Source organism: Brassica rapa, chromosome A10 (genome assembly GCF_000309985.2).
Source record: "Brassica rapa cultivar Chiifu-401-42 chromosome A10, CAAS_Brap_v3.01, whole genome shotgun sequence".
In the NCBI taxonomy this organism is placed as follows: Eukaryota; Viridiplantae; Streptophyta; class Magnoliopsida; order Brassicales; family Brassicaceae; genus Brassica; species Brassica rapa.
The window spans coordinates 3,701,928-3,715,684 of NC_024804.2; the positions used below are offsets into that span (position 1 = coordinate 3,701,928).

The window sequence follows — 13,757 nt, forward strand, 5'->3', positions numbered from 1 at the left end:
CCTACAACTCAAAGTCAAACACAAAACTAACCTCCCTTTTTTGGAAATTAGTTATGCCCTATTCACCCCACAAGTTCATATAATTAACGAAAATGCCATCAATTTTTTTTTATTTTTTTTTCGAAAATGATATTTTTACTCTCACACCCTCATCATCTTCAAGTAATTATAAGATTGCCATTGTCATCAATACCCTAACCACCATGAACAACCAATTTGAAGCTCTTAATGCTCCCAAAATCGATTTACCCTTCTTCTTTCTCCATTCTTATGAACTAAACACAACATCTCTCTCACTTTCTCTCCACATTAAGATAAAAAAAAACCAAGATTTTGATTCTACATTTTTTATGGTTCATAGAGTCAAAGAAGCTAATGATTCTGGGTGGGTCACTTTCGTTTAAGATTTTATGTTCTTGTAGAAGCCTTATGTGTGCTAAGGAAGTTATTTCACCAATTTAAAGTATGAAATCGAGTTTTTTTCCAGATCTATTCGTCCAGACAACTTACAGGTAAGTTGTCTGGCTGTAGACGACTTACCTGGAAGTAGTCTGGTCAACGCAGAGGTTATTTTTGCAATTGACTTTGAAATATGTTTTTTGAGACGACTGAAAGTTAAGTCGTCTGATTTTGTTTGGTTACAAAAAAATCTCCAAAGAACCTAGACGACTTAAATTTCAGTGGTCATAGGTTAGTTTTGCATTTGACTGGATTATTTCAGAAGTTTGACTTTCCCGGACGACTTACATTTCAGTCGTCTGGTGAAAATTGAAATATCAATATTTTATTAACACTAAACGACTTACAATTAAGTCGTTATAGGTTAGTTTTGCAATTGAAAAAAAAAACTTCAATATTTAATTATACCCAGACGACTTACAATTCAGTCATCCGCCCGATGACTTACATGTAAGTCGTCCATGATTTTATTCCGAGATTCTGGTCAAACCTCGTAAATCCTGGACGACTTACAAGTAAGTCGTCTGACGGACGACTGAATTGTAAGTCGTCTATGTATAATTAAATATTGAAGTTTTTTTTTCCAATTGCGAAACTAACCTATGACGACTTAATTGTAAGTCGTCTAGTTTTAAAAAATATTGATATTTTAATTTCACGAGATGACTGAAATGTAAGTCGTCCAAGAAAGTCAAACTTCTGAAATAATCTAGTCAAATACAAAACTAACCTATGACGACTGAAATGTAAGTCGTCTAGCTTTTTTGGAGTTTTTTTTTAACCAAACAAAAGTGGACGACATATTTTTCAGTCGTCTCAAATAACAGATTTCAAAGTCAATTGCAAAAATAACCTCTGCGCTGACCAGACGACTTATATTTTAGTCGTCTGGAATACTTAGATTGAAGTCGTCTGCGTCGACCTAAATGGACGACTTCTCTGGAAGTCTACTAGATGACTTTCGTGGATGTCGTCTGCGTCAATGTTTAATAAACTTGCATTTTCTCTAAAACTAACTATAAAGACTTTTTAACATTTTCTTGTTAATTCATGTTTCTTAATGAATATTTGGACTACTGAATGAAATTTATAACTTAATTGGTGATATTTACGAATAGTTTTTGAATAACTTGTATTTTTAAGAGTGATAAGTAACTTCAAGATATGTAAAACTCATATTTACAAAATATGTTTTCTCCCTTAGTTTTACTAAATTTGACTAAGTTTTTCAAATAAAAAATATGGTATGCCTTGACTAGTTACTATTGTTTGTTTCCATCTTTTAAGTATTATTGTTATAGACACTAATGATGATTATTGTTACGAGTTGGAAGAAGGGTTAAAATGCTTCTTAAAATGTTGTATCAATATGAAGCTACCAACATTCTTGTTTCTTAAGATGAGAAAAAATGCCATTGGAGTTTATTATTGCATATGAGAGATCCAAAGATAAGAAACAGGCTACTGAAATCTATTAATTCATTGATTTGTAAATGTGTAAACACATTGTTAGCACATGTATTACATCTTGGGAAACATTATTACTGATTTTACAAAAAAATTCACAACTAAAAGAGTAGACATGCAATTCACAAAACAGGCCACAAACAAAACTATTATAGATCATTCTTCTACAAAGACAAGCTTGGACTCCACTTGATATGGAAGAAGACTTTGTCAGAAGACTTCCAGGAAGTCCAGACGACTTCCAGGAAGTCCAGACGACTTCTAGGAAGTTCAGACGACTTCTAGGAAGTCCAGACGACTTTCAGGACGTCCAGACGACTGAAATGGAAGTAGTCTGGAAGACTTCCTGGAAGTCGTCTAGTGCATTATATTTTAGACGACTAACAGGTAAGTCGTCCGAGAAGTCTTCCAGATCTGAAAAATCTGAATATCAAATCCAGATCTGAAAAACCTGCATATCCAAAAACATTCAAATGACTTAAAAACAGAAAAAATGAGTGGAAGATTAGATAAATCTACCTTTATAGAACACATAAAAATACATATATAAAATTAATAGATCTACCTTTAAATGAGTAGAAGATGAGTAACATTTGATTAAAAACCTGCAAAAAAGATAGATTAGTAAGAAAGACATGAGACAAAACTGAAAAATTCATATAAAGTGTGGTGTTTTGAAGTCAAAGAGATTAGAGTGGGTTTGGAGAGGTTTAGTTTGGGAAAAAAAGTAAGAACTTTATACAACAAGAAGTTACCAAATGAAGAAAAATCAGACATGAAAACTTACCAAAACACTCAGATCTATTATGAAAGGGAGACTTCGTCAGAAGACTTCCATGAAGTCCAGAAGACTTCCATGAAGTCCAGATGACTTCCAGGAAGTCAAGACAACTACCAGGAAGTCGTCTGGAAGACTTCCTGGAAGTCGTCTAGTGGATTATATTTTAAACGACTAACATGTAAGTCGTCTCAGAAGTCTTCCAGATCTGAAAAACCTGCATATCAAATCCATATCTTAAAAATCTGCATATCCAAAAACGTTCAAATGACTTAAAAACAGAGAAAATGAGTGGAATATTAGATAAATCTACCTTTATAGAACACACAAAAATACATATCTAAAATTAATAGATCTACCTTTAAATTAGTGGAAGATGAGTACCAACTGATTAAAAACCTGCAAAAGAGATAGATTAGTAGGAAATACATGAGACAAAACTGAAAAATTCATATAAAGTTTGGTGTTTTCAAGTCAAAGAGATTAGAGAGAGGTTGAAGAGTTTTAGAATGATGAACATTACATTTTTGTTGCAGCCATTGGAGAGGAGGAGAGAGAATGTGTAAATTTTTCTTTATATAGGGAGACAAAAAATCCAATTAGGTTAAATATTTTTGATTCAGACGACTTACTAGACGACTTACTTGTAAGTCGTCCAGAAGACTTTAATATTTTTAGCGGGAAATTAAAATATTTTTAGCGGGAAACTAAAATAGAAGACTTCCCAGATGACTTACAAGTGAGTCGTCTGGTTTAAATTATTTAAGCGGGAAAATAATTTTTTAAAAAATTTTAGGCTGGAATATTTGGACGACTTACATGTAAGTTGTCTGTTTTAATTTCTTCACCAGACGACTGAAATGTAAGTCGTATAGACCCTAAACATAACCCCTAAACTTAATTAATTAACTAAACACTTCATAAAATCAAATTAAACTTCAAAAGTGTTTACTATACACAAAAATAAACACGTATAAGTAAAAAATTAATTTTTCAAAAAAACATTCAAGCTTTCCAAAATCTAACCCTAAGAATACATACAATACTATAACATATGTTCCCAAACCCTAGACCAAAGAATACCATGATTCACAACCTACACTCATCTATGTTAAAAACAATTCAATTTTGTTATATTTTAATTTATATCACTTAAAACTGTTTATAATTACATGATTTCAATTTTTCGCTTATCAAAATATTTTTTAAAAAAAATTATAAATTATTTTTAAGATCAGCTACACCAGAAGACTTACTTTGAAGTTGTCCAGACGACTTCCAACATCTCAGACGACTTATTAGGGCTATATTCGTAAAAATATCTTCTGTTTTTTTTGTTTGGTCACAAGGGGCTAAGCTGTAATTTCACAAGGCTTTTAGGTTTGTTTTGCATTTGATTCAAGTTTGGGTATAGGTTTGGGGTTAAAATCAAGTTGTGGGTTAGTTTTGGCAAAAATCCCAACTATTAAAGGTACATAAACTAATTAAAGTACGTAAGTAAGTTAACTTTAATGTAACCATGAAAAATATTATTTTGTTAATTATAAGCTGCAAAAAATAAAATTGAATAATGATGATGTGTTTGAATAATGTTTTAAAATAATTTTTTTCTGTTCGAGGATCCCTTTTGAAGGAATAAATATATATTTTACTATTTAGTTAACCAAAAATTTTGTGAATGTACATAAACTTTTTTTCCATAAATTAGTTGGTTAACTGAAATAATAGAAGTATGTAAACTAATAAAGATACGTAAGTTAGTTAACTGAAAGTTTATTTATGTATATAAATTATTTGTTATATATTAATGTAATTAATTTTACATCAACCAAAATAAGTTAAAAAGTTAATCATAAACTGCATGTAATAAAGTTGAATATTAGTATTTATTTGAAATATGTTTTAATAAAAAAATTGTTCTGTTTGCGATTTAAAAAAAAAAATTTTTGTGTTGCAAACTTAATAAATATATGTTGTGAATATTTTAATTATATATATACATTATATTTTATTTTATTATTTTTTATTAAAAATATGATTAATTATGAAACTCTAATATATGACTAATATTTGAATCATTTTTAAAATCCAGATATGTTAGGAAGACGTCATGGAAACCCAAATCCTGTAGGACAAAGAAATTTAAATGTTCATAACGAAACTTCTTCACGAGTAAGAAATCTGATTTTATATTTATTGCATCTATTTTAATTACATAGTATTAGTCAAATTGGGGGACACCAAACGCTCAACCATGGGGTGTACCTCCAAATGGTCCAAGTTGAAACACATCTCCAAATGCTCAACAATGGAGTACGCCACCATATCCTCAACAATGAAACATTCCACATAATTTTCATCATGGTCAGCAACCATCAAATTTTCAGCAAGCCGGCTCTTCCGGAACAACACCAACAAATGTTCACTACGGATTTACAGTTGGAAATCAAGGTGGAAGTCCACTGAATACTCAACAAAATTATTCGGAAGGTGCAAGAATAGATTCTTCACTAAAGGTCCACTAATCACCATCAACTAGTATCGGTTTCAATAATTATTTTGAAACAGGAAGCACATCACAAAGACCGAGACGTGGAGGTCTATTCAATATTTGGAGAACTACAGAAGAACCTAATGAAGAGAATCAAAGTGGTTCAGGAGACGAAGAGTAGCGATCTGATTGTCATGTTTGTACATTATGATATAATGTTATTATTTTTGTTGTGTGTTATAGGTTTTCATCTGTTTTATACTACTTTTATATTATTTTTGTGTGTTAATGGATTGTCATATTCTAATGTTCTAAAATATTTATATATTATTTTGGTGTGTTAATGCATTATTACTATTTTTATATATCTAATAAAATAAATTTTATGTTTATTAATTTGCAGGCATTTCGAATCTGTCAATTGCGTTCACAAAACATCCAGACACTATCTTACGAAGAGAGAATTGAGTTGTGGAATTTAGAAAATGAGCAATTTGAGGAGTTAATAATTCAACCAACTTTGAGTTATTATGATCGATATTTTAATAGAGCACCCGCCCGGACAGACAGAGGTTTAGCGTGGAGAAATATGTGGTCTCGACTTCAAGAAGATGATGCTGCTTGTCTTCAACTCCTACGAATGTCACTACCATGTTTCCGAACACTATGTAACATACTACAAACGAATTATGGTGTGAAACCAACTTCAAATGTAAGCATTGAAGAAAGTGTGGCTATATTTTTGCGTATATGCGGGCACAATGAAGTTCAAAGAGATGTTGGGTTGAGATTTAGACGAAACCAAAAGACTGTGAAAAGAAAATTTAAAGTTCTTAAAGCGACGGAATTACTTGCATGCGATTATATCAGAACTCCAACAAGACAAGAACTATACCGAATTCCTGAAAGACTTCAAGTACATCCAAATTATTATCCATTTTTTAGTGGATTTGTTGGAGCTATGGATGGGACTCATGTTTGCGTAAAAGTACTACTAGAATTACAAGGAATGTATTGGAATCGACACGATAATGCATCGTTGAATATTATGGCAATTTGTGATCTGAATATGCTATTCACATATATATGGAATGGAGCACCGGGATCTTGTCATGATACAGCCGTTCTCACAATGGCACAAGAAAGCGATCCTGAATTTCCTTTGCCTCCAATGGAAAAGTATTATGTCGTTGACTCGGGTTATCCAAACAGGCAAGGATTTTTGGCTCCATATAAGTCATCACGAAACAACGTTGTCAGATATCATATGTCACAGTTCAACTATGGTCCTGCTCCACGGACTAAAGAAGAATTATTTAATCGATATCATGCGTCTCTACGTTCAGTTATCGAGAGAACTTTTAGAGTTTGGAAGAAAAAATGGAGGATTCTTTGTGATTTTCCAAGATATAGTATTAACATACATCAGAGAGTGATCATGGCTACAATGGGATTGTATAATTTTATTAAGATTTCAAACTTTTCAGATGCAGATTTTGCTGAAGTTATGACAGAAACAGGAGGATTCAACACACAAGCAGAGACTGATTTTTATACCGATTTAGAAGATGTGGGAACAATTGAAGTGACATATGGAGGACATATGACGCAAATAAGAGATAATATTGTAAATATGCTATGGGAAAATCAATAAAATAAACTTATTTTCTGATTGTAATTTATTTGTACTTTATAAAAAATGTAAAATACTTTTTTTGTCAAATAGAATTTTATTTTATATATTCGGTACTATTTAGTTTATAAACACCATTCAAGCATTTTGATATAAACTTGTACGTTTTCTATTTTAAATAACAAATTTAATTAATTTTATTAAGTTTCTCTTATACAAACTGCAGTTAAATACCATTCAAACATTTGTTCCGCACTTTTTATTATTTTGGTCACCATTCACATATATCTTAAACCGCTTCTATTAAATGAACCACACCTGTCCTGCAGTATGCGTTTTTCTAACACAAACCGCTCTTAAACTGCATCGCACTAATCAATCCGTTTGTCTTGCACCGCCCAACCCACCGTTACCATTTCGGAGCCAAAATGTCTACGTAATGTGTGTTGAATTTTCGCGTTCGAAATATCCGAGAAAGGAGGGAAGAAAACGAGACTGTGTTTAGATTTCTACCGAATGAAAAACATAACGGTGCTCATGGCTAAGAGAACGGCAGAGGATGATTTTCAATTTAAAAAAAGAAAAAATATAATATTTAGAAAACAATAAAATTAAAAAAAAATAAAGAAAAAACGGAGCAAGAAAGACAGAGACACACCTTCGTTCGCGTTTTCCGTAATATCTCTCTGTGTCCATGGAATGTCTACAGAGCGCCGTGATCCGTGATTTTCGATTCGCATCATCGCCTCCTCTCACCGCTTAATCTTCAGAAAAAATCTCCGTCGTCAGATTATTGCCTATCCGTTCAATCCAGATCGTAACGCTCTCTCTCTCTTCCCCTCCATTGTGTAATTTCTTCGTACAATGTGATCGTTTCGATTCGTTATGTCGCTGCCTATTGAGAATCTGCCTCGGATCATTTGCTTCCGCTTTGATCTTTTCGCATTCATCATACTCATTTTCTTTACTTGTTTCGTCCCTTTAAGGCTCGTTTCAGGACGCATTACGATTCAGTTTTTTTTTATTTTCTTTGAAGATGGTGCTGTCATCGGCTATATCGTTTTGTTTCTTCCTTGTGAGTTTGATCTAGCAATGCTGCATCCGGATGTTACTGTGGTTTAAGGAGCATTACTTTGAATTTGACTAACTTGGAAACCAAGTATTAGATCGCTCATCAATCTGTAACTAGAAATTAAGAGGTTGAATTGATTTCATTTTTTCCATTTTGTATGATGGTAGAGAACTAGAGGAAGGCTTTAGTCACTTTTAGGGAAACAATGTCAAGTAAAGGAGAACATCATTCAATTCCACTTTCGGTTTTGCTCAAGCGTGAATCAGCTAATGAAAAGATAGATAATCCCGAGCTTGTACACGGCCAGTTTAACCAGAGCAAGAAAGGAGAGGACTTTACTTTTGTTAAAACAGAGTGCCAAAGGGTCACCGGAGATGGCCTTACTACCTTCTCTGTTTTCGGGGTATCTATTATGTCGTCTTTGCTCTTCTTCCTTGCATCTCCTTGTTTTCGAGATCTTACTTCATCTCTGATTAAATGTTGCAGCTTTTTGATGGACACAATGGTTCTGCAGCAGCTATATACACCAAGGAGAACCTTCTTAACAATGTATTAGCTGCACTACCCTCTGATCTTAACAGAGATGAGTGGGTTTCGGCACTCCCTAGGGCCTTGGTTGCCGGATTTGTCAAAACTGATAAAGATTTCCAGGAAAGAGGTATTAACTCTTTTCTTATTGATTTTGGTGAAGGAAGTGTTTGACGTTTTGTTGTTTCCTCTCTTGTCAGCAAGAACCTCTGGAACGACCGTAACTTTTGTCATTGTAGAAGGGTGGGTGGTGAGTGTTGCATCTGTAGGTGACTCTCGTTGCATACTCGAGCCTGCTGAAGGTGGTGTCTATCATTTATCTGCTGATCATCGGCTTGAAATAAACGAAGAAGAGTAAGTCACCTTTATTCCTTCTTCTGGGACCCCCAGCTAATGCTAATCTTATTTTTGTATCTTTGGCACTTTTTAACAGGCGGGATCGCGTCACTGCAAGTGGTGGTGAAGTTGGTCGTTTAAATACTGGTGGTGGAACTGAGGTACTTCTTTAGATAACGCTTGGCACTTTCTCCTGTCTCTTGTGATCATAGGATATCAAAAGCTTTGTTGAATGTAACACATGAAACTTCTTTGTCCTGTGTGTCATAATCAATTATATTAATAACTAAATCTAACTTGTTTTAGATTGGTCCTCTGAGATGTTGGCCGGGTGGTCTCTGTCTCTCAAGATCCATTGGAGACCTGGATGTTGGCGAATACATTGTTCCAGTTCCTTATGTGAAGCAAGTCAAGGTTAAAAACTCTTTAACTTTCTGCTTATGTGGTTATGGCTCTGAACTTTTGAATTTATTCTTAAACATGTATCTACTGGAATTTGGTTATGTAGCTGTCTTCATCTGGTGGTCGACTTGTCATCTCAAGCGATGGTGTGTGGGATGCAATTAGTGCAGAAGAGTCTCTTGATTGTTGCCGAGGCTTGCCACCTGAAGCTTCGGCCGAGCATATTGTTAAAGTATAGTGTCCTGAGTTGCTTGTATTTTTCGGTTTATTCTTTATGTATTCTTTTCTTTGCAGTGCCTTGATTGTTTTTGTATTGCTTCTTCACACAGGCAGCTGTTGGGAAGAAAGGTATTCGAGATGATACAACATGTATTGTCGTTGATATATTACCATCAGAAAAACCAGCTGCTTCAGTGCCGCCTCCAAAGAAGCAAGGAAAAGGAATAATAAAATCCATGTTCAAAAGAAAATCTTCAGGCTCATCTTCTAATATTGAGAAAGAGTATCTTGAACCTGATGAGGTTGAAGAACTGTTCGAAGAAGGCTCTGCTATGCTTTCAGAGAGGTGTGGTTCTCTGAATATAGTTTCATATTTGAGAAGCTTCATCTTGATGTATTAATCTTTATCATCTGTTGTTTGTTTTGTTGCAGATTAGACACAAAATACCCGCTCTGCAATATGTTTAAGTTGTTCATGTGTGCTGTGTGTCAAGTAGAAGTGAAACCTGGAGAAGGTGTTTCGATCCATGCTGGAACGGCTAATTGCCCAAAGCTTCGTCCTTGGGATGGTCCGTTCCTTTGCGCAAGTTGCCAAGAGAAGAAAGACGCTATGGAAGGGAAACGATCATCAGGAGGTACTTACTTTACATCTCCTCTTGTATTGTGTGTGTAGATTTGTTGGGGAAGCTAATAGGACTAACCTATTATCTTGCAGATAGACATAGTAGTGAGAGCGACTAGCCAACAGCAATTACACAAGATGAAATTTATTTGGTCAAGCAACTAACAAAAACAGTATTGTGAGTATATAAAGCGGTTCGAGGTCATCTGGTTGGAATATTCACCCAGAGATATGAGTTCCGTGATCAACCAACCACCATTCTTCGGCAAACTCCAAAGCAGTTTATTTATTTATTTTCTTTGATATGGCTCTCTCACTTCACTCTTTTTTTCTTTCATTCGTGATGCTTTTATGTTTAAAAGTGGGTACTAACAGCTGAGAGAAGATAGGTAAAGAAGATATGCAAGTCTTTGTGCAAACTATTTCATGTATAAAACCATTGACCAAGTTCTTGATAGAAGCATCAAATTTTTCATGTTACTAATTATACCGATGTTTTCTACACTCATAGACTGCTTTTCGTGTTCATTGGTATGCATAAACTATTCTTCTTATGTCGTCTGAAAATTCTGAGTCATGTAAACAAAATAGTGTATGATGAGATAACTGTGATATGTTTTCAATTCGTGTTTGGTTTAAGTTTTTTTTTTTTTTTTTTTTTTTTTTTTTTTTTTGGTAAAATGTTAAATTATTATACCAATTTTCAGATTTGTGGCAGAAGATACAAAGACAACTTGTAGCGGAGAACCGAAAATAAACTAAACAACAAAACGAAACGGAAACTGACGCAGCTCGAAAGAGAGCGGAACAAAGCCTTACAACCAGCTAAGCAACGAGACAAGCTCAGACCAAAGAAACCGGAACTGGTCGAGGTCGAGCACCGGGCACCACGAGCTACCGAGAGAAAGGCGCCCTCAAACCTTGATGCTACGGCTCCTGCAGCTTCCGAAAACCCCACCTAAACCCTGAAACGGACCAAGAATCCAAGCACGAACACACACCAAAGCACCCGACAGTATACGTCCGACGGCACGAGAGAAAACCACCTAGCGACGATGTCGTCGTTCGGAGAAGCGTCCTGAAGATTGCCGCCTCCAATCCACTCCGCCGTGACCGTTACACCCATTGAACCGAAATCTCATATAGAGAGAGCGGACCGCCAAGTAACTAACCCTCCGGAGGCACACCGCAGGAGAGAGAGCGGGTCGAATGTCCAACTGCCGCTCGGCTAGACAGGCAGGGTCCACAACACCATACGAGATGACCAAAAACCGTTTACTTTATTGAGAGTGAAGGAGATAAGCAGCACCAAGGACGAGGCCAGGAACCCACACCGGTAAACCGGAGCCACTGCTAAGAAGCAGCGAAAATGAAGATCTCGCCGGACACACGCGCTGCCACTCGCGCTGTCGTACGCGTCGCCACACGCGCCACCGCGTCCACGCGCGTTCTCACCTGAGCATGCCGGAGTCGGGAAGACCAAGGACCGTCACACTCACACGCGCCCACCAGAGATCACCAGCAGGAAGAAGAGATAAGAAGCTCAAGAACCGCGCAGTCTGAAGCTCAACCCGAGAACGACCCATCAAACACCACCGCCGCGCAACCAAACAAGTGGATCTGACAGAGGACGAATCGGGATCTCATTACCACCATGCTCCAACACTCAACCCGATACGCGTCAAGCTGGAAAACCTTGTCAGCCAGAGCTCCCCCTATGCCGAAGACACAGAGCCGTTGAGGTGCAGACGCAGTCCTCAAGCGCTGCAACACACGACGGCCTGACCCATAAGCAAGAGAAAGATCCAGATCTAAACCGAACAAGAAACCGACGACGAAATTCAGGAAGCCGAAGAAGACGAGGACAAACGAGGGAGAGAGACGGAGAAGACAAGTAAAAGAAAAGAAAAAAACGAGAGGGGGTCCGGCGGTCGCCTTAAACGGCACGCGGCGACCGCCGGAAAACGGTGAGAAACGGCGAAAACCCTAAATTAGGGGAAGAGAGAGGCGAGAGAATTTTTAATAGAGAGAGAAAGCCCGAGAGAATTTTGGAGGTCTATATTCTCACCCAGAATATCATAAAGTTTGGAGGTCTCTTCGTGTTTTGGAGTCATGGAAACGGACGAATCTAATGGCTTACTTGGAGGACACGAAACTGAAGGTTTTCTTATGAGATTTGACGCTGATGCTAATAATTTTGTACTCGAGGTTATCATGCATGCATGTTTTATGTTTACAGTTTACAGTTTACTCTTATCCTGTTGTGGATGTTCACACACTTATCGGTTTCTTCTAGAGGCTTTTAGGTTAACCTGAAGAAGCTCTTACATGTTGATAAGTCCTATAACACCTCATGAGGAGTCATACCTTCCTTCTCTGAAACCTCAACCATAGCTTTTGGCTTCTTACAACTGTCCTTAAACAGCTCATCTTTAGTTTTCTTGTTTTTCTCTTATGGACAAGTGCAAGTGGCTGTGAACTTTCTGAGACTCGTTTAGGATATGTATATAATGGGGACAAAAATCTGATATAGACCAAATGCCTTTAAAAAAATCTACAACATCCAAACTTAATCTATATGGACCAAGGGCTGTGTAAATGACAGTTTTGCCATTAATGATAACTCAACCTTAGCCATCAGATCTTATTTTTATGTTTTAATCTTAGCCATTGAATTTATAATTTTTTTTTCTCTCTCATTCTCTTTCTTTAATTTCAAGCACGTGAACAATTAACAGCCACACAATCTTCCTTATTTTATTCTCTCATTCGACTGAGTATAACTAATATAACTCGTACAACTAAACTGGTTAAAAATTGTATAACTGGTATAACTCGTATATAAATGTTATAATTTATGTATAATATGTAGCTACTAGACACGACTAATAAATCATGTTTCACATATAAAATAGACAAGCAAATATCCTAATTGGTATATAATGAGAAAATTTCATCTATTTTATTTAGAATTTTCAGATTGTTGTTAAATTACTATATTATACTCCTAATTTTACATTATATATTTCATACTTTTAAAGTTTGTTAAATACATTAGCCATATTATTATGATAAACAAACATCGAACATATTTTTACAAACCTATGATGTAAAATATTGGTACAGCCCCTAAAACTAGATATATACACAATTGATATAATATTTATTATATATTTGACGAGTATTAATGGTACAACTAGTACAACTTTGACATTTTAGAAACTGACAAAACCAATTTGGTATACCATATGAGAAAAACAAACAAATATCTTAATTGGTATGTACTCAAAAAGTTTCTCTTAATTTATTTTAAGTTTTGGAAAAATAAAATAAAAGTTATTACACAATTCCAGAAGTTTACATGATATACCTTATACTTTTAAGGTTTGTTAACTTGTTTGTCCACATAACTTTTGGAAAACATACATGAAATGTATTTTTACAAAATTGATGATTTTATTGTAACCGGGAAAAGGCATGAAAACATAAATAAGTGGTACAACTGAGTTAAATATATTTACTATGTGGAACAACTAATATTTTGGTTTTTACTGCCAAAGTACAACTATGCACAAAGTGGTACAACTCAAAAACTAGTACAACTATGCACAGCCGATACAACTAGAAAACTGGTATAACTACTTGTTATTTAATTTAGTATTGTTTTAAATATGCATCACGTTTTGAATGTGTATCTTATTTTAAATATTTTGATTGAAACACTAATGTCGAGTAGTTGTACTGTTCTTA

At 35.2% G+C, this 13,757-nt stretch overlaps 2 protein-coding genes across 3 annotated transcripts; both read left to right on the top strand.

The window, feature by feature from the left end:
• Positions 1-3,981: 3,981 nt before the first annotated feature.
• Positions 3,982-7,003, top strand: LOC108870115 (protein ALP1-like). Its single transcript, XM_033281896.1, has one exon. The coding sequence runs from the start codon at positions 5,539-5,541 to the stop codon at positions 6,847-6,849; it is 1,311 nt and encodes a 436-aa protein (XP_033137787.1). The 5' UTR covers positions 3,982-5,538; the 3' UTR covers positions 6,850-7,003.
• Positions 7,004-7,405: 402 nt separating this feature from the next.
• LOC103843902 (probable protein phosphatase 2C 12) lies at positions 7,406-10,511 on the top strand. Of its 2 annotated transcripts, none has more exons than XM_033281897.1 (10): positions 7,406-7,645; positions 8,068-8,303; positions 8,387-8,558; positions 8,629-8,782; positions 8,862-8,925; positions 9,071-9,178; positions 9,273-9,398; positions 9,496-9,731; positions 9,818-10,020; positions 10,101-10,494. In XM_033281897.1, the coding sequence occupies exons 2-10, from the start codon at positions 8,106-8,108 to the stop codon at positions 10,124-10,126; spliced, it is 1,287 nt and encodes a 428-aa protein (XP_033137788.1). In that variant the 5' UTR covers positions 7,406-7,645; positions 8,068-8,105; the 3' UTR covers positions 10,127-10,494. The 2 variants fall into 2 exon arrangements, with proteins under 2 accessions (XP_033137788.1, XP_033137789.1); XM_033281898.1 differs by having other exon boundaries at positions 7,492-7,676; positions 10,101-10,511.
• The last annotated feature ends 3,246 nt before the right edge of the window (positions 10,512-13,757 follow it).